The following is an 18,881-nucleotide window of genomic DNA, read 5'->3' as shown; positions in this document are numbered from 1 at the left end:
ATCTACCAGAGAGACCATCTCATAAACTTACATACACACAGTGTACCTCACACTGACAGGTTAGTTACTGAACTATGGGTACACATTTGTTAAGGACAAAGCATTCATGGAGGTGAATAATGGCAAATAGTAAAAGGGTCATAAACAACTTCAGATAAACTACAGAGATTCTGCAAAGAATACCAGGGTTTTTTATTAATTACTCTAAGTATTAGATATTTTTAAGACAAAGATTTCCAAATGTATAAAAATTCTTTAATAGAAAGCTGTGTTCAAATGCATCTGTGAAAGTAAACAAAACACATATACAAAAGAAAAAAAATTACCTCTGTTAAATGTACACCCATCCTTGAATACCCATCTTTTTCATATTCTCTGTGACAAAGTGGGAAGTACCTATAAAGCAATTCTGGCTCAAGGAAAACCTTTTGTGGGATTGATTTGTAAGCTGAACTAGCAACTTTTTGCAGGGATCTTTTTTTCCTGAGGAAAATTAGCCCTGAGCAAACATCCGTTGCCAATCTTTAAGATTAGCCCTGAGCTAACAGCTGTGCCAATGTTCCTCCAATTTATATGTGGGTCACCGCCACAGCACGGCTGACAAGTGGTGTAGATCTGTGCCTGGGATCTGAACCCACGAACCCAGGCAGCCAAAGCAGAGCATGTTGAACTTAACTACCATACCACGGTGCCAGGCCCTCATGGATCATCATTTTTATTTGAAAGTACAACTGACTGACAAACCACAATTACTCAGACTTAGGAATCTGGCAGACATTTTCTCAAAAATAAACATCAAGGAAAATAAGTGACAGTATATGTTACCAAAAACAAAAAGTCAGAATGTTGAATGAAAATTTGGATTTTGGAAAACTTACATCTACCACCATAAGCACATCAAGTCCTCAATACTTAACGGACTTTTCTGAGAATATCAGCGATATTATTAACAAATACCAGTTTCTGGTAGTGTATAATGAAATGTGTCAACAATTTGGAAGATCTGCATTACTCAGTAAAGCACTATGTTCCAAATGACCAATGAATGATGTTACAAAATCATGCAGGGAGATAAAAAGAGGAATTCAAAGCACAAGCTAGATTAATGGATTTTAATGTAACAGAATGTGAAATGTTCACTGATGTGGTTTCAGATTTCATATTGCAATCAATCTTCCAAACACCTGTGTTTTGGTAGAAATCAAAGAATATCCACAACAATCTGAAAGACTATTAAAATACTCTTCCTTTTTCTAGCTACACATCTGTATAAGGCCTGATTTTCTTTTCTAATTTATTTTTTTCCAATTGGCAGCTGAGCCAACATGTGTTGCCAATCTTTTCTTTTCTTTTCTTTTCTTCTTCCTCCCAAAGGCTCCTCAGTACACAGGTGCAGGTCCTTCTAGTTGTGATATGTGGGATGCCACCTCAGCACGGCTTGGTGAGTGGTGCTAGGTCCGCGCCCAGGATATGAACCAGTGAAACCCTGGGCCACTAAAGCAGAGCGCACGAACTTAACCACTTTGTCACGGGGCTGGCCCCCTGATTTTCTTCATATACTTCAGCTAAGACAATGTATAACAAAAGACTGAACACACAAACAGATATGATAATCCAGCTATCTTGTAAGCCAGACATTCAAGAGATGCGCAGAAAATGTAAAACAAATGACTCTTCCCACACATTTTTTTGTTTTGGAAAATAGTTACACTCAAAAGAACTGTCATTCATATTAACACATAATGGGCTCATCATTGTTATCTTTAAGTGAATTAATAAAAAATTTTTTTTAATTTCTCAGTGTTGATTTCTAATATGATAAATATTGACAGATATAACCATTATAAACAAAAGCTCTTCCGCGTCCTCAATTTTTAAGAGCGTAAACAGATTCTGAGACTAAAGGGTTTGAGAACTAGAGCCCTACAGGAAGCATTGAGGAAAACCATTAATAAAGTGACAGTCAACAGAGGATTATAAAGGACCACTCCCAGGAAAAAGATAAATAAAGCGTGGATATACTAAGACATATCAAATCAAGATGGGGTGGGGGAGGGGCAATAAGAAAGAATACAATCAATGAATTAATGAGAAGAAACAGAGATGGGATACACATTCACTCAAAACCATTATGCCAGGGTTTTGGTGATCAGAGCTTTATTTTTTAAAAAAGACAAAGGAAATTCCATGTATCTTCATAAATCCTTAGTACTTCACAAATTTATCAAAAGACCCTAGATAGCAGAAAATAATCTCATTCCTCTAAAATTCTGACTTTGAAACCTTTATTTTTAAAATTCATACATATTTCAAATTTTCCTCCAAAATATATCTATTCATTTTAGGTTTTTTTAAAAAAAGACTGGCACCAGAGCTAATATCTGTTGCCAATCTTTTTTTTCTTCTTCTTCTCCCCAAAGCCCCCCAGTACATAGTCGTATATTCTAATTGCAGGCCCTTCTGGTTGTGCTATGTGGGACACCGCCTCAGCATGGCCTGATGAGCGGTGCCATGTCCACGCCCAGGATCTGAACCGGCAAAGCCCCAGGCCGCTGAAGCGGAGTGCGCCAACTTAACCACTCAGCCACGGAGCGGCCCCAGTATTTTTTAAATTACTTACTATTGGATTCAAACTTTACTCCAGGAGTGTGTATCATTTGCTACTTGGATCAAGAAACATGCATCGTGAGCACTCCAGAAGGCCACCTCATGCCCTGTTCTAGTCATAGCCAGCCCCTCACTCCCAGCCACTCTCATAACTTCTAAGAGTAAAGGTTTGTTCTGCCTGTTTTTGAACTCTGACTGAATGGAATCATGCAGTATATACTTTCTGTATACACCTTTTAGTCAACATTATGTTTACAAGATTCACCATGTTTTGTGTGTAATCAGAATTTACTTACTCTCATTGCCATAGAGCAGGGGTCCCTAAAGTACTCCGGCCAAATGCAGCCTGCAGGTTATTTTTGTAAACAGTTTTACTGATAAACACCCATGCCCACTCATTTACACATTGTCCATGGCCGTTTTCACTGTACCACAGAACTGCAGTTGTGACAGAGACCTGGCCTGCAAAATCTAAAATACTGACTATCCGAACCTTCACAGAAGGTTTGCTAACCGTGCAAGCAGTGGATCTCAAAGTGTGCTTCCGGCTTTGGTATCACCTGTGAACTTGTTAGAAATGTAAATTCTAAACAGATTCTCAAAATTCAGTTTGCATCCACATCACTTGGATGGCTTGTTTAAAATAGACTGCCAGGTCCCAGCCCCAGAGTTTCTGAGTCAGCAGGACTGGGGTGGGGCCCGAGAATTTGCATTTCTCACCAGTTCCCAGGTGATGCTGCTGGGCCAGGACCAATTTCAAGAACCACAACTAAAGCAGAGCTGCTCAAACTTTAATACTAAACATAAGAATCACCAGGGGATGTTAAAATGGAGACTGTGATCCGGTATATCTGGGGTGAAGCCTAACCGTCCGCATTTCTAGTAAGCTCTAAGGTGTTGCACAAACAGTTGATCCATGGACCACACTCTGGGGAACAAAGCTGTAGAGGATTCTGTTGAATGAATATACCACACAGATATACCACAATGTATTTATCCATCCTACTACTGACCGACATCTGGGTAGTTTCCAGTTTTTGACTATTACAAATAATGCTCTATAAACATTCTCAACATTGTCTTTTATGTCTGCTTTTGTTGGCCATATATCAAGAAGAGTCCAAGTATGTTCAACTTCAGGAAATAATGCCAAAGAGCTTTCCAAAACAGTTGTACCAAATGACACGTTTGTCAGCACTGCACAAAGTTCCTGTTGTTTCAAATCCTTGCCCAACACTTGTGGTGTTGTCCTTTTAATTTTAGTCATTCTTGTTAGGATGTGGTTTAATTTGCATTTCCTGACCACTAATGAGGTTGAGCACTTTTTTATAGTTTACTGATAATTATAGTTATCTTCTTTTGATAAGAGCCTATTCAAATTATCTGTCCATTTTTAAAACAGACTTTGTCTTTTTCTTACTGCTATATAAAAGTTCTTCATACATTCTGGATGTATAAAAATCCTTTATTGGTTACACGTATTGCAAACACCTTCTTCCACTCTGTGGCTTGCCTTTTCACTTTCTTAATGATGTCTTGATAAACACAACTGAAGGTATTTTACAACTACAAACATCAACCCTAATATTATCAAAAGCAAGTCACCTGTTCAAAAAAAAATTCTAAAGAAACACTAACATATATGGTTCAACATATTATATGAAAGTGGATTAACATTTACTATCTCAAAAATAGGTTTTGACATAAACGGAGGAAGACCAAATAATTACATTTCCAGCCGACAAAAAGTAGACTACAAGGTTCAACTTTTGGAAACAAAATCACAGCAAGCAGCTTTGAGTGTTGCATAGCTTCTATATATAACTTTTCATACTCCACCTCAAGGAAGCATGACCCGCTCACTGGACCGCGGCTCTAACGCAAGAGGCACAGAAGGCTGAGGCCTAATCAAGGGCCCAATCATATAAAGACTCAGCAGAGCACAAAGAGCTGATGCTAACTACCTTTACAGGCATCACTTGGAGCAAACTTGACAAAGGCCAATTAAACATCTGCAGGTCCACTGATTCTTCTAAACCCATCTATAAAAGGTTGCTTTTACATTACCAAAAGAATAAAACACATAGTAGCACAAATGTAATACTTTCAATTTTGTTTTACAACATGGAATGAAGTCATTAATTCACTGTAAAATTTATCAATCATCTTGGGCATAGGGTGTACATTAATGATCCTAAAATTTTAATATCTTCCAAAATTAACAACTAAACTTAAAATCTACTACAACTACCTATGTGGTGAATACAGAATAACAAGCAAAGCACATTAAAGTCAGAGAAAATACTCGAAATGAATTTCCTTTTTTTGCAATTAAAAACCTGGTCCATTCATCAGATGCATCAAGAATACTGATAACTTTTACCAGGAGACATATTAATGAATATTAACCAACATATTACTTTTAAATCTAACAGATGAAGAGTACTCCACATTTAAATTCTGACTCAGCCACAAATATCCTGAGCAGGACAAGAATACACAGACTCACACCCAAAATAACTACAACTATAAAACCATCCTCAGAATCCAAGTTCTGGCATTTCATGTGCGACATAAAAGGAGGTAACCAGATAAAACTGTTTAAAGTTCAGTTGCATCAAAGTTCTAGAATGTCTATATAGGTGGGTGTGGGGATGGGGGAAGGACCATTATCAGTGATACTGAAGTTCACTCCCCTTCAGCACCCTACACAGAACACTAGAGCTGCAATAAGCAAAGAGCAACTCACTTGGACAGCAGCTAAACACATTACGTGAAGCACCTCTTACGTACTGAAGTGGCCTGAGTGGCGTTCCTATATAATCGAAATGGTGTTTACAAGGCCAGTGGGACTAAATAGTATCCTAGTATCCTGCAAAAGTTAATGCTCACCCAGCATCCTACTTAGAGAGCAACTTAGGCTTGGAAGGGAGTAGAGCCAGAGTACATTAACATTCTGATTTAACTTCCAAGTGACCAAACTAAACACCCATTAAAACTCTAAATCCTTCTGTATTTTTAAGTTCTGTTATGAGGGGGAAAAAAAACTAACAGGAAGCAAATGCACACAAAAATGTGAGTAGGAAAACGTCTCTGCCCCTCTAATGCACCTCATTAAAAGTTAAAAGAGAGGTCCGCCCAGGCGGTGCAGCAGTTAAGTTTGTGCGCTCCGCATCGGTGGCCCCAGATTCACTGGTTCGATCCAGGACGCGGATCTAACACACCACTTACCAAGCCATGCTGTGGCAGGCGTCCCACATACAGAGTAGAGGAAGATGGGCACAGACGTTAGCTCAGGGCCAATCTTCCTCAGCAAAAAGAGCAGGATTGGAGGCAGATGTCAGCTCAGGGCTAATCTTCCAAAAAAAAAAAAAGTCCTGTGTCTACAGAACTCTAATATAGTATTGGAAGGATTTTCAAGGAGCAAATCTAGGAGGCAAGTTAAATGACAGTCCAAGATTTTTTTTAAATTTTTTTAAGTCTTTTTAATACTTTTTTCTTTTAAAGATTGGCACCTGAGCGAACATCTGTTGCCAATATTCTTTTTTTTTTCATCTTCTCCCCAACGTCCCCCAGTACACAGTTGTATATTCTAGCTGTAGGTCCCTCTGGTTGTGCTATGTGGGACACCATCTCAACATGGCTTGATAAGCAGTACTAGATCCACACCCAGGATCCGAACTGCCGAAATCCTGGACCACTAAAGCAGAGCGCATGAACTTAACCACTCAGCCATGGGGCCGGCCCCCAAGATTTTTAAATCAGCTACAAAAACTCCTCTTTGAAACCACAAGATTTTAATAAAAACAAAGGAGGAAAAGTATGTCTGGGATATAAAACAATTTTTTAAACGTATAATGCTGAGAACGATCTGCTTAAATATCACTGAACTATACATTTCTATTCGTAACTCCTTACTAGAATTACTAAATAGAACAAAACAAAACAAATACCTCTGGGAAGCACAAATAGCTGTGGAGTTAGTTACTCTTATTTTACATACTATTTCTAAGACTCACGAATTTATCGCCAAGCCCAAAGTCAATCAGAAGTAGCAAATCTGGTGGCCAGAGGTTATCTATACATGCTGAAAGTGAAAGTGGCCAGCCTAACAGCAAAGTAAGAGGGCGTAGGGGATGAAAAGGAGACTGTAGAACTCGGGAAGCCAAGCAGTCGGAGACTATTTAGTAAGGAGGGCTGAAGTTCCTACAAAGCTCACTGGGTCTCAGTGGCTTCATGATGTTACAGCATAACACAATAATTAACCCTCATGATGCGAAATCTTAAATTAAACTGTGTTCCTTGCTTTGTTAAAGAAATTGTGGTATCATTTGTAAAGGCTTTTACCTAAAAGTTGTGGTTCTTTAAAGGGATAACCCTCAATTCCTTAGAAAATTCAATTATATGGAATATTCCATTTCTCCTAGACAGAGCAGAGATTTTGCTCTAGTTTTTACCAAATTGTCTTTATTAATGTTACTATCAATATTTGTGGATTAATACGATCTTATTTTAAATGTAACAATCAATACAAAACAATGACAACAATAGGCAACATAGAGAAACTCCAACACTTCCTTCCACTGTATTTTAAAAGTAACAAGTTAATTCCACTAAAATTATCTGACACACTGGCATCACATAATATTTGCTACCCATAACTGACAGCATATGCCTGTTTTTAGGTTCTTAAATCTCAGGCACTAAATATTTATAAACCAAAAACTAAGAAAATTAAACACGTTCACTCTAAATGAAGTTAATTCTAATTTGAGGGTTTTTAACTTTGGTGGTCTCTGCATTTAAGTAATCAAAGTCCTTGTGTCACTAAAAATGAGGGTACAAGATTTATCCTTATCAAAACCATCCCATCACCACTACTCCTATCCATGATGGTAGTAATGTGATTGTTCCGAATTGATACAACCCTCAAAGAACACCTCACAAAACAATCTAGGAAGACTCATGGAGATTAAAGTTATCACAGCTATAAAATGACAGCAGAAATTGGTCTGATTTCTAGTTAGGTATGCATCTCCCACTCATCAAAAATCCAAATGAATCCAATTAATTAACACCTAATGAAAATTTAAAGTGCATTATCTTAACTTGGCTGTTATACAAGACACTGTTATCTTTGATACAAAGTGATGTTTCTGAACTAGGCATGTAGAAACCTGCATGATTATGGATTTGCACTCATTTGTCCAAGCTCAACTGACCTAATCAGGAGCAAATCTGAAAGACCAGCACTAACTGTGGAAAAACAGTGGAACTAACTGGCTCTTACAACATGCTGGCAGCAACAGTGCCCATTCCAATGAGCAAAATCCATCACAAACTACTAAGCTCAGCTCAGAATCCCAATTAGGCACTTTAAAAATTAAAAAAATAACCCTGCAGTGGGTAGGCCTATTCATTTAGGCATCCAACAATCTTCCAACTCACTACCAAAAAAGAAATTCAACCCAATACCTCACATTCTAAATGACTACACAGCTTTCTAGGTAAGTAATCTCATCTATTTGATACTATTTCCCAGCCAGGCACATGGCTATTTCTGGACTGGTCAAACATAATGGAGCATTCAGAAATAAGTATTCTCCCACAATCACCATAAATCACTACAAATTGAAAAATGACAGGCGAGAAAAGTGCCGTTCTAGTTCCTAACCACCTTTTCCTAAAAAATCAGCCAAATGGAAGTTCGAAAGTTTTCTCTTGTCTAGAGAAATCGAAAAGTTATCTTAGAGTGTTACCCGAAAAAAATATTAATTTGATCCTGAAAGATTACAATGCATTTCAATAACTCTGAAGCAGTGATTTACATTAAACGACTCGGAACTCTGCGATCAGATTATATAGGATACACAACATTTACATCAGTGTTCATCTTATTAAGACAAAGCAGCCCGAAGTCAGAATTTCAAATTTCAAAAAAAAAAATTCTAATAATGAGAATGGAATTCTTTTGCAAGACGAACAGGCTTCATTTTCTTAAAACAGGACGACGAGAAGTGCTACAAGATACAACACCCACCTGCATTATTTTGCAGATTATCTATAGGTCTCTAAGCGGACAAATATCCAGGAAAATCCATTTGCCACGGTGTTAGAAACACCTTGCCTTCACATTACAACTGCACTCTTTCTGTGGGCCCTGATTTATCTAACTCCCTGAAGAGAGCATAGTAGCAGAGCACTTGGCCTCTAGCAGTCCATCACCGGGCCAATTCTCAGGCGAAAGCATCCAGATGAAACAGTGGACTCAGGGGACAGACCAAACAAAAGGAAAAGATGGCAAAGACCAGGCGAGAAAGCATCTGAGAGGCAAGTTTTGAGAAAACTCATTTCCAGTTCTCCAGATGCTCCATCAGTGGGATGGGAGGGCGCTTAAAAGGAAAGGGATGATGCTTCTCATTTGGAGCGGGCAGGGGGATAAGAAAACTAGTTTTCTCCCAAAAAAAGTTTGAGTTAACTGAACTCGAACAATTACAAAACAGTGACTAGCCAACGACTCGTCACAAAACCGTGTGCCTGGCTCCGGCGGCTGCAGACTAAGTAGGAAATGCAACTGAGCGTGGCTTCCCCCTCCCCCACCCTGCCTGGCGCTTTTCCGTTTCCAATCCGGAGAGGCCACCAACCCGAAGGCCGGCGGGGAGCATCCATGCCCGGATCCGGGCTCTTACGCTCCCTTCCGCAGCACAGCGGAACTCTCCTTTTCGCCCCACTTTTGTTTCGCCGTCACCATCCGTCAAGTCGCCTACTCGACTGGTCTTGCATCTCCTGGGCCTCCCTCCCACTTTCAGAGACGATCCCCCCACCCCACCCGGGGACCCGCCCCCGCGCGCGCCCGCCCGCCCGCGCCGGAACTCGCCAGCCGAAACCGCCACCGAGGGCTGCGGGCACGGGACACCTCTGCGGCGACGCCGAGGCCCGGGGCCGGCGCGGCCTGCCGGGTGGGCCTCGCCTCACGCGGCGCGAGCGAGGCGCGCGGGCCGACCCCCGGCCTCCCCTCCGCCCACCCCCGCCGGCCCCCACGCCCTCCCGGGCCCCCGGCCGCGCCGCCGCCGCCCGGAACGCACCGTCAGGCCGGTGCCCAGCACGATCACGTCGTACTCCTCATTCATGGCGGGGCAGGGCGAGGACGGAGGCGCAGAGGAGACGGCGCAGGACTCTGGGGGCAGGGGTTATGCGGCCACCCTGAGGGGGCGGGGAAGCGCTCTGGCGGTCTCGGGCCCGAGGGAAGAGGGAAGCCGGGAGGAGAGGCAGACGGAGCTGGAGCGCAAGGAGGCCGGCCGCCACCTCAGACGGGAAGAGAAGAGCGGGGCAGGGAGGGGAGGGAGGGCAGGGAGGGGAGGGAGAGCGGGCGGCGACCTGGGCCTCCGCAGCCGGGGCGCGGCCTAGGGGAAGTCCTGGAGGGCCGTCGATCACGCCCTTCCCGCGCTCTCATTGGCCACGTTCCGTCGCCCGCCCACCCTTCTTCCGTTCCCACCTCTCGCGAGAAGAGGGCGGAACGCCCCTTCATGGATTTCGTTTACCCGGCCGGCGCTTTGCCACCGTGGTGGGGGGCGGTGGCGGCCGTGCGCCGACCCTCGCGGGCTGGGGAGGGGGCGGGCCCGCGGCCGGAGAGCGGCTGTCCGCCTCGTTACTCCCGCCGCCGTGCGGGAGCGGAGGTGCGTCCCGGGCCCCGCGCCCTGCCGCCGCCCTTGGACTTTGAGCCTGCTGCGGCCACGTGGGCTGGAACCGGCCGTGCAGAGTCTAGGCGGGCGCGGGCGCGAGGAGCGCGGGCGGCCGCCCCGGGTCCCGCCCGCGGGGCCGGAGATTGCGTCTGGCGGCCGGACCCCCGCTGCGGCCCACGGCGGGCTCGGCCCCCAGCGCTCCCGCGGCGGCGGCGCCTGGTCTTGTCGTTTGCAACTTGCTCGGTTCTGCTTTCTGTCCTGCCTCCCTTTACTGATGAAAAAGGACCCAGCGTCTTTTAGGGAGTTCAGAAATCACATACGTCTTATCTCATGTCTCGCCCTGTGTCATCCTTGCTCGTGCATTGCCCCATGTGCGGCCTTAGGAAATTTAGAAGAAAAAAGAAAAAACCACCTCCTTTTTCAAAGTAACCCTTAGCATAAATAAAGAGGAAGGCCACCTTGGCTCTAGAAGGAAGTCTGCGCCTACTGAGAGCTGCAGCTTAGACGAGCTGTAGAAATAGTAGCTGACCGGTCTGTGAATAGGTTTAGGCCACGCGTGCAGAAGAACCTTGTTGTCTTCCATCTCCTCTACCGCTACCCCCCAACCCCCTCCCCCCCCCCACACACACACACCTTTTTTTAGGATTCTCATTGAAATCTCCAGCTTTGGGCGAGGAGACCGGTGTAAGCAGAGGCTTGTGTTCTCAGCCACAGAGAGTGGACCTTATAGAGAGGCCTTCTAGACAAGCGATCCTCCTAAAAGCGTTGAAAACCTGTGTGTTTTCGCCTGTGATAGGTCTGCATACTTAGCCGACAAAAGAGTTGGTATTTCCTTCAAGATTTACTCTCAAATATAGCTGGATAAGAGCTAGTCAAAGCGAATCTTGGCGGACAGAACTTCCTTCGTATTTAAATCATTCAGGTTCGGGAAAGAATGTAACAAAAACATGTTTTACAATGTTTCTTCACCCTATAAAGAGACATTTAAGAAGGTATGTTACATTGAACAATGGACCTTTTGGGAGGAGGGGAGAAGAAAGCAGTTTAAATTTACATACAGCCTTGATTGGATCTATATATATTAGTGCCCAAATGAATTTATATAAGTAGACAAACATCAAGTGCAAAGTTTACTACACTACTGAACAGATTATGTAACAGTGGCGTAACTGACTTTTCTGTTGACTAAGCAGATAATACCTCAAGAAGGTCTGGGCCAACCCAGTGGCATATGGTTAAGTTCCCACACAGCCACTTGGGCAGCTGATTTTGTAGGTTTGGATCCTGGGCACAGACCTACACACTACTCATCAAGCCATGCTGTGGTGGTGACCCTCATACAAAATAGAGGGAAATTGGCACAGATGTTAGCTCAGGGACAATCTTCCTCAAGCCAAATCTGTTGCCAATCTTCCTTACACACACACACACAAAATTAAATTAAATTAAAAAAAAAAAGGTCCTGCTGCCGCTTTACAAGTAATCAGGAATCACTATATATGTGCTTATAAACAATTATTTCTTACAGTTCTGGAAGCTGGAAGTACAAAATAAATGTGTGTGTGGTGAGGGTCCATTTCCTGGTTCTCACTGTCTTCATTGTGCAGCAAGGAATCTATCCGGGGCTGCTTTTATAGGTTACCTACATTTTTTGAACTGACATGAAATATTGACCCTTTTTTAAAAATTGGTAATAACAACAAAGAGGCTTTTTCACTTGTTGTCTGCATCTGCATGTTGAAGCACTTTTAAGTCTATCAGCTGATTTATGGTACTATGTTTTAAGTGAAGGATCGTTTCATCAATATTCAGATGGAGCTGCTGAGAAACTTAAAGGCACTGGATAAGGGAACTGAATTTAAGGCTAATAAGGCTCCTCAGTCTGATCCTTTACACTGAAATTTAGTTGTGTTGGCAGTACAAGTCCCGTGGCCCAGCAGAAGGACAAGAAAAAGAAACCCACTGGACTAATCTTCAACAGAGTCCATCCAAAATTGTGTGTCTGCTCTTGGCTCCTCCACCCCACCTGTTCCAGTTACCAAGGAACTTGGTAGACAACAAATACTGTTTATGGCGGAGTGGCTTGAAAGCCACTAATTGGTTCAGTGTATCAAAGGCCACAGATGGCAGTTCCTGATAGAGTGAAACCTTGGGTTTGGAGGAAGTGGGTGGTTGGTGTAGAGGAGCGGAAAACACCATGAATCTTGAAAATATTTCATACCTTTCTCTAGAGCAAGAGACCCATGGGAGTCTTATGATAGTCGGGCACTTGGGAATAATTATTTACTGACCTGTTTCTACTAAGTGTCCACCTGCACTTTACAAAGGAAGAGCCTGAGTCCAAGGAAAAGAAACTTAGAGTGATTCTCAATCCAGGCCACTACCTCTGTCCTGATCCACTGCAACATCTCCGCCAGTTTTCCTCTCCTGTCTGACATGAACCAGACCAAGGTTCTGCCTCTCTCTTACTTTTAGAATAAAATGCAAATCCTTTGATACGGCCTAAAAGGTATTGTTTAATCTAGCCTCTCATCTCTCTCGAACTGCATCTTGCTCACTATACTCTAAACACACTAGTCTTTCAGTTCCTAGAATCTGGTCGAGCTTTTACCACCCAAGGGCCCCTCGTGGGTCCCATAGCTTTCAACCCCCACTTCCCCTCCTGCACCTCTTCTCACGGCTAGTTCTTTCCACTTCCTTACATTTCGGCTTAAGAATCTTCCCGGACCACCTTATCTAAAGCAGGTTCCCCTCGACTTTTATTCTCTATCAGCATCCTGCTTCTTATTTTTTTCATTGCTTTTTATCAAATTGGTAATTATTTTCTTGACTTGTTTTTTTGTCTGCCTGCCAATCAGAATGCAAACTCCATGAGGGCAGGGATATTACCTGTCTTGTGCACAGCTGTGCCCCTAATGCCCAGAGCAGGGCTGAGCACCTGCCAGATGAGGAGTAGATATTTGAGGAGTGACTAAGAGACCTGGAGTTGATCCCTAAATCAACGAGAACTAAATGTGATGAAATAGGTACCAGTTCCTCTTGGTACTTTTGAGAAGCACAGCTTTTCTTACAGCAGAAGATACTAAAATTATATTTTAGAGGGTCTTAAAGATAGGGATCTACAAAATAGAAACCTTTTTAAAACCTAGATAGCTAATGCTAAAGATAAAACATAGTAGGATATGTAGGAAAAAATTTAATAAAGTTCCAAAACTATATCTTTCTTAGTTTATGATAGATCATTTACACACACACACACACACACACCCTTACAAACTGTTCATCTGCTCCCTGTCTCCATCTCAGCAGTGACTCGCTCCACCCTGGGCCCAAACCAGAATTCTAGACATTATCCTTAGTTCTGCCTTCTTTCTCTCCTTCCACATCTATTCCTGGTTTGTTTTTTTTTTGGCGGGGGGGGGGGGGGGGTTGGTGTGGTTTTTTTGCTGTTTTTTGTTTTTGCTGTGTAACAAACCACCCCAAAACTTAGTGACTTAAAAAAAGCCTACATGCTTAAAACAAAAATGTATTATTATCTCTCATGGTTCTGTGGGCTGAATGGGCTCAGATGCATGGGAATTACTTGGGTCTGTGACACAGCTATAGTCAATCGCTGGGGTCATCTGTAGGCTCAAATGGACTGGACATCCAAAATGGTGCACTCACGTAGCTGACACCTCATGCTGGCTGTCGGCTGGGAGCCTGGCTGGGGCGTCAACCAGAGCAGCTCTGTATGTGTGGCCTCTCCGTTTGGCATGCAGTCCTCAAAGTATGGTAGTTACATTCCAAGAGCACGATTTCCAAGAAACAAGAAATGGAAGCTGCAGGTCTCTTAAGGCCTGGGCCAGAAACTGGCACAGTTTCCCTTCCGCTATGTTCTGTTTGTCAAAGCAGTTACAGAGCACACCCAAATTCAAAAGGAGAAGCTATCAGGACCCACCTATCAACGGCAAGAGTGTCAATGAATCTGTGGCCATCTTTAATCTGCCACAATACCCCATTACATTCTAGTTCTTTCACCTCATAAAAATCCTTCCACTCCGTTCTCTTCAAGCCTCACTGCTACTACCCTAGTGCAGACCACCATCGGATTGCCTCCTCGATAATTGCAAAAGCTTCCTCATTGGACACCTGGCCTTCAGTTTAGGGGTCTCAAACCTGTTCTCTGTATTAGAGCCCAAGTGATCTTCATAAAAATCAAAAGGGACCAAGTTGATCACATCTTTAAAATGTTCATGGGTCTCCACTTCTCTCAGGATAAAGTCCAAACACCTGGTCACTTCCTAAGACGAGCTTGAATGATCTGGCCCTCATTTACCTAGTCAACCAAATCTCTGACCATAACCTGCCTCCACCTCTCACCATGTTTTCTGATTCACTGCTGTATTAGTCATTGTCCAGCCAGAAAAACAGAAACCACTCTAGGTATTTTTAACAGAAGCAATATAATATGGGTAACTGGTTTCAAAACTTGAAAGGGCTGGAGGGATAAAAAAGATAAGGTTACCCAGAGGTGAGGAATGGCCTGAAACTCTAGGCTGGAGCAGGAGGGGAAATGGTGTTTCCCAACACTCGGGGCTGTTGTGTTGCTCAGGCTGACCCACCGCCATTGCTGCCACTGCCACAGGCACTCTGCCACTACTGCTGCTGGAGCCCAGAAGTCCTCGCTAACCGGCCGCTCCTGCTGCCATGACTGGAGATGCCTCCAACAGCGTGGGGAGCATGGCTTCTCCAGTCTTCCACGAATGCTTTCCATGGGTAGATGCTCGCCAGAAGCCAGTTGGCAGAGGGACCTGGGGAGTGTGATTTGCTGACTCAGCCCATGCAGTACAGAAAAAAAGCAGGAATGGAGCAGAGAGCCAACAGACAGATGATGAGCACAGCTGCTCCAAACAGTTTTTGCATTCCATGAACTCACCATGCCCTTTCTCTTCTGGACGTTTTTCCCTCTGTCTGGAACGTGTTTCTCTATCCTTCTACTTGAACTTGCTTTCTCCTGCTTGTTAGATTTCTCAGTGCAGAAATCACTTCTTCTAGGAATCTTTCCTTAATTCCCAGCCTGGATTAAATTCCTCTCTTCTGGGTTACCAAAGCACTCTCTATTGCCCTTCTCTTAGCACCTGTCACCTGGGTTGTAACTGGGTGTCCACTGCTCTAGTCTTACCAAGCTGTGCTCCTCTACATTTTGATCTTTTTTTCCTTACCATCTAGATCATAGTAGGCACTAAAATATTTAATGCAGGGGCTCATAATCTGGGGGATAATTATGATAGCCTCTAAGCGGTCTGTGAACCCTCAGATTTGTATGCAAAATATAGTGGACATGTGTATTTTTCCAGAGAGAGGATCCACTACCTTCCAGAGAAAGGGTTCCCAGTGGAATCGATGACTCCTAAATAATTTTTAAAACATATGTATGGATAAAGCAATGAATTCACAATATTCCTAAGACTTAGATAAAGAAAAATATAATTTCCAGCAAGAAACTGAGTATCAAAGACCATTTCACTGGCTTACCCTAGATCACAACTTTTATTGAATTCCTGTATATGGAGAAATGAAATCAGTACCACGACTGATGATGTACATGGAAATACAAAATAAAATGCACAGTAGAAATCATTAGCAAGTGTACCTTGTATATAATGACTAGGAGTTGGTGGAACTTGGTGGGGCTCAGGTGTAGTGGCAGAGCGGGTGAACCAAGTGTCCTGATTCCCAAAAGACTCATAAGCACAACACAGGCATGTTCTAGACTCCTTTGCCCTTCCAAAAGCTTCAGCTCACTCTAGCACCTAATTGTAGAGACGTTGTAGGAAAAGAGCATGTCTGTCATGGAAAAGTGATGACAACTGACTATTTCATTTTATTTATTTGTTCCATCCTAGAAGACTAGAATGATCTCTAAGCTGCCCAAGCCTTAATGTTTTTTAGGTCACTTTAGAATCATTCACTTGAATGTTTCTTATATTAATTTAAGTTACTTTGGCTTCAAGTAACAAAGACCATGTCAAGCTATCTTAAGTATAAAATGAGGATATATTAGAAAAGGTAGTCAGGTCTCTGGAAGGACCTGGAATCAAGAATTGGGAAACTCTTGTCTCTAACCTCCCCTCCTCTACGTACGACTTCTTCGTTATTTTCTCTCTCTACAGGTTGACTTTGCTTCCCTTGGATGTGGAGGGCGGACAATGGCTGGCAGTCCCTGTCAGCCTAGTTACAAGATGTCTGTTCAGGTGCTCACACCGGAGCAAGGTTTCTCAGCCTCACACTGTTGACATTTTAGGCCAGATAATTCTTTGTGATGGGAGCGGTCCTGAGTATTGTAGGATGTTTAGCAGTATCCCTGGCCTCTACCCACTAGATGCCAGTATCACCCAACCCCACCCCAGTTGTGACGATCAAAATGTTTTCAGACATTGCCAATGTCCCCAGGGGGCAAAAATCACCTTGGGTGAGAATCACTGGACTAGATTGTCTAGATTTTCATAACTCAATATCAAATTTGCAGAGAGTCTGATTGGCCCAGCTTGGGTTCTGTGTCTAACTTGATCCAGTTAACTACAGCCAGGGCAGAGTGTCATGTGGCCAAAGTAAGGCTGCCAGGAGTCCACACCTGAGGGAGGGGTGTCCAGCTCCCAGAGAAGAGGGATGAACAGATATTCTAGTTGGTATCTATTACGTTTCCTTACCCCTAGAAGCGAGGTGTTCTAGCCCACCTCTGTGTACTATATCCATAGGTGGTTTAGGAGAAAATTTTCTCAGAGATATATTTATATCTATATGCCTTTAAGATTTTAACCCCAAATCTTCCACTATAAGGCTTTGGAAATAACAATATCTGATATTTTCTCATGTATTTCCTCCAGAATGATGTAACATGTCTCCTCTGTGCCAGGTGCTGGGCGAGGCCTTCGTGAGCTAAGTAGATTGGGTCCTGTCTACACAGAGGTTCCATTTTGATTCCATATTGATTTAACGGTTACAGTAGTATGGTCCTACTTTGGATTAGCCCTTTTTTTATTTTCAAAGTGATTTTACCTTTGATATCTAATTACTGTTTTTAATTTTAAAGTTTTTAAATCTAATTTTCTTCTTTATACCACTATGTGGTGATCTGCCTGTCAGAACCGAATGTTAGTCCCGATGTTCTGACCAGCAATTCGAGAACAGATGCCCGTGTTTTACTGGAATAGACACAATTATGACCACTGTGTCTCAGTTGCCCATGGTCCCGGGAAAAAACGCCAAGGTTAGTCTTGACTCCTACCAGAAATAAATAACAAAGGATTAGGAAGAACATCTCGTCTTTTCTCAGATAACAGAAAAATAAGCTATTGGGTTAGCTGGCAAATAAGGCTTCATTATGTAATCAAGGTTATAGACAATTACTCTCAGTTTGAAAATAAGCTAAATTTATAGGTACGAATCTCCCCATTCCCAAAACAGCGTGCTGCTCTTCCAGTCCTGCGTAATCTCGTCAGGATCTTCCAGAATATTCTGTGAGACACTGAATGCTCAAAATGCTTCTCAAGGAAAGAGGTCCATGGTTATATAAGTTTGAGAAATGCTGCCTATTATAACCGCCCTTGATGTTAAGATGGTAAAAGCTCTGAGAAGTTTTCACTGCCACAGTTGTTTCGGAGGGAAATCTGAAGTTAAAGTTAATACCTTTAACACGTGTAAATCTTATGTCTCAGCTCTCTATTCTTGAGTACGTATCAAAGAGAAATTTTCTGGTGGGTAAGAAGATGCGCTAAAATGTTCACCAAATTGTAATTTATGGCAGCTAAGAGTTGTAGGTAACCTCATGCAACAATGAGAAGGACTCAACTACAACATAGCAAAGGAGAGGAAGCTGGAAATAGTTGTTAAAACAAGCACAAGTCAGGGGCTGGCCCCGTGGCCGAGTGGGTAAGTTCATTCGCTCTGCTGCAGGCGGCCCAGTGTTTCGTTGGTTCGAATCCTGGGCGCGGACATGGCACTGCTCATCAGACCACGCTGAGGCAGCGTCCCACATACCACAACTAGAAGAACCCACAACGAGAAATATACAACTATGTACTGAGGGGCTTCGGGGAGAAAAAGGAAAAAAATAAAATCTTTAAAAAAAAAGAAAAAAACAAGTGCAAAACAGAATGAGATTTCTAGTAAAATACTGACTGTAAAATTTTTAAATGCGTGCATGTTATACATTGTCCAAAATATACTTATGTTTAAAAACCTGAGTGGAAGTAATTGTAACGGCATTTGTTCATTAGAGGGGGTGCATGTGGGGAGAGGGAACAATAATAAAATAAAAGATCAAACCCGAGATGACATTAAAAGGATTAAACACATGTCTTTAACTTGATTCTCTCCTCAAAGTCTGCTAAGATGGCATTCAAAGAATATAAAAGGACGTAAACCCATGACTTCAAAGAGAGTAGAAAAGGAGCTCAGCGGATGAAATAAGTTGATGGAAATTCCCAAATATAAGAAGCAGATGGTTAAATCTCACTGACCTAACAGAGCGGAGAGGGCCGAAACTTGAGGGCCTGCACAGAGGTAAGGCATTAAGCAGCAAACATTCAAGCTCGAGGACCCCAGAAA

General features: G+C 42.9%; 1 protein-coding gene across 1 annotated transcript in view; it reads right to left on the bottom strand.

Moving 5' to 3' along the window:
• Positions 1-10,349, bottom strand: part of GDI2 (GDP dissociation inhibitor 2) — a 31,265-nt gene extending 20,916 nt beyond the window's left edge. The window contains exon 1 of the mRNA XM_044762313.2: positions 9,693-10,349. Within this exon, the coding sequence (XP_044618248.1) occupies positions 9,693-9,737 (45 nt within the window). The 5' untranslated portion in view covers positions 9,738-10,349. The remainder of the gene's footprint in view (positions 1-9,692) is intronic.
• Between the last annotated feature and the right edge of the window lie 8,532 nt (positions 10,350-18,881).

This window comes from Equus asinus, chromosome 29 (assembly GCF_041296235.1).
Source record: "Equus asinus isolate D_3611 breed Donkey chromosome 29, EquAss-T2T_v2, whole genome shotgun sequence".
NCBI classification, from domain to species: Eukaryota; Metazoa; Chordata; class Mammalia; order Perissodactyla; family Equidae; genus Equus; species Equus asinus.
The sequence above is the reverse complement of the archived record's forward strand: the minus strand, read 5'-3'. Positions and strand labels throughout refer to the sequence as shown.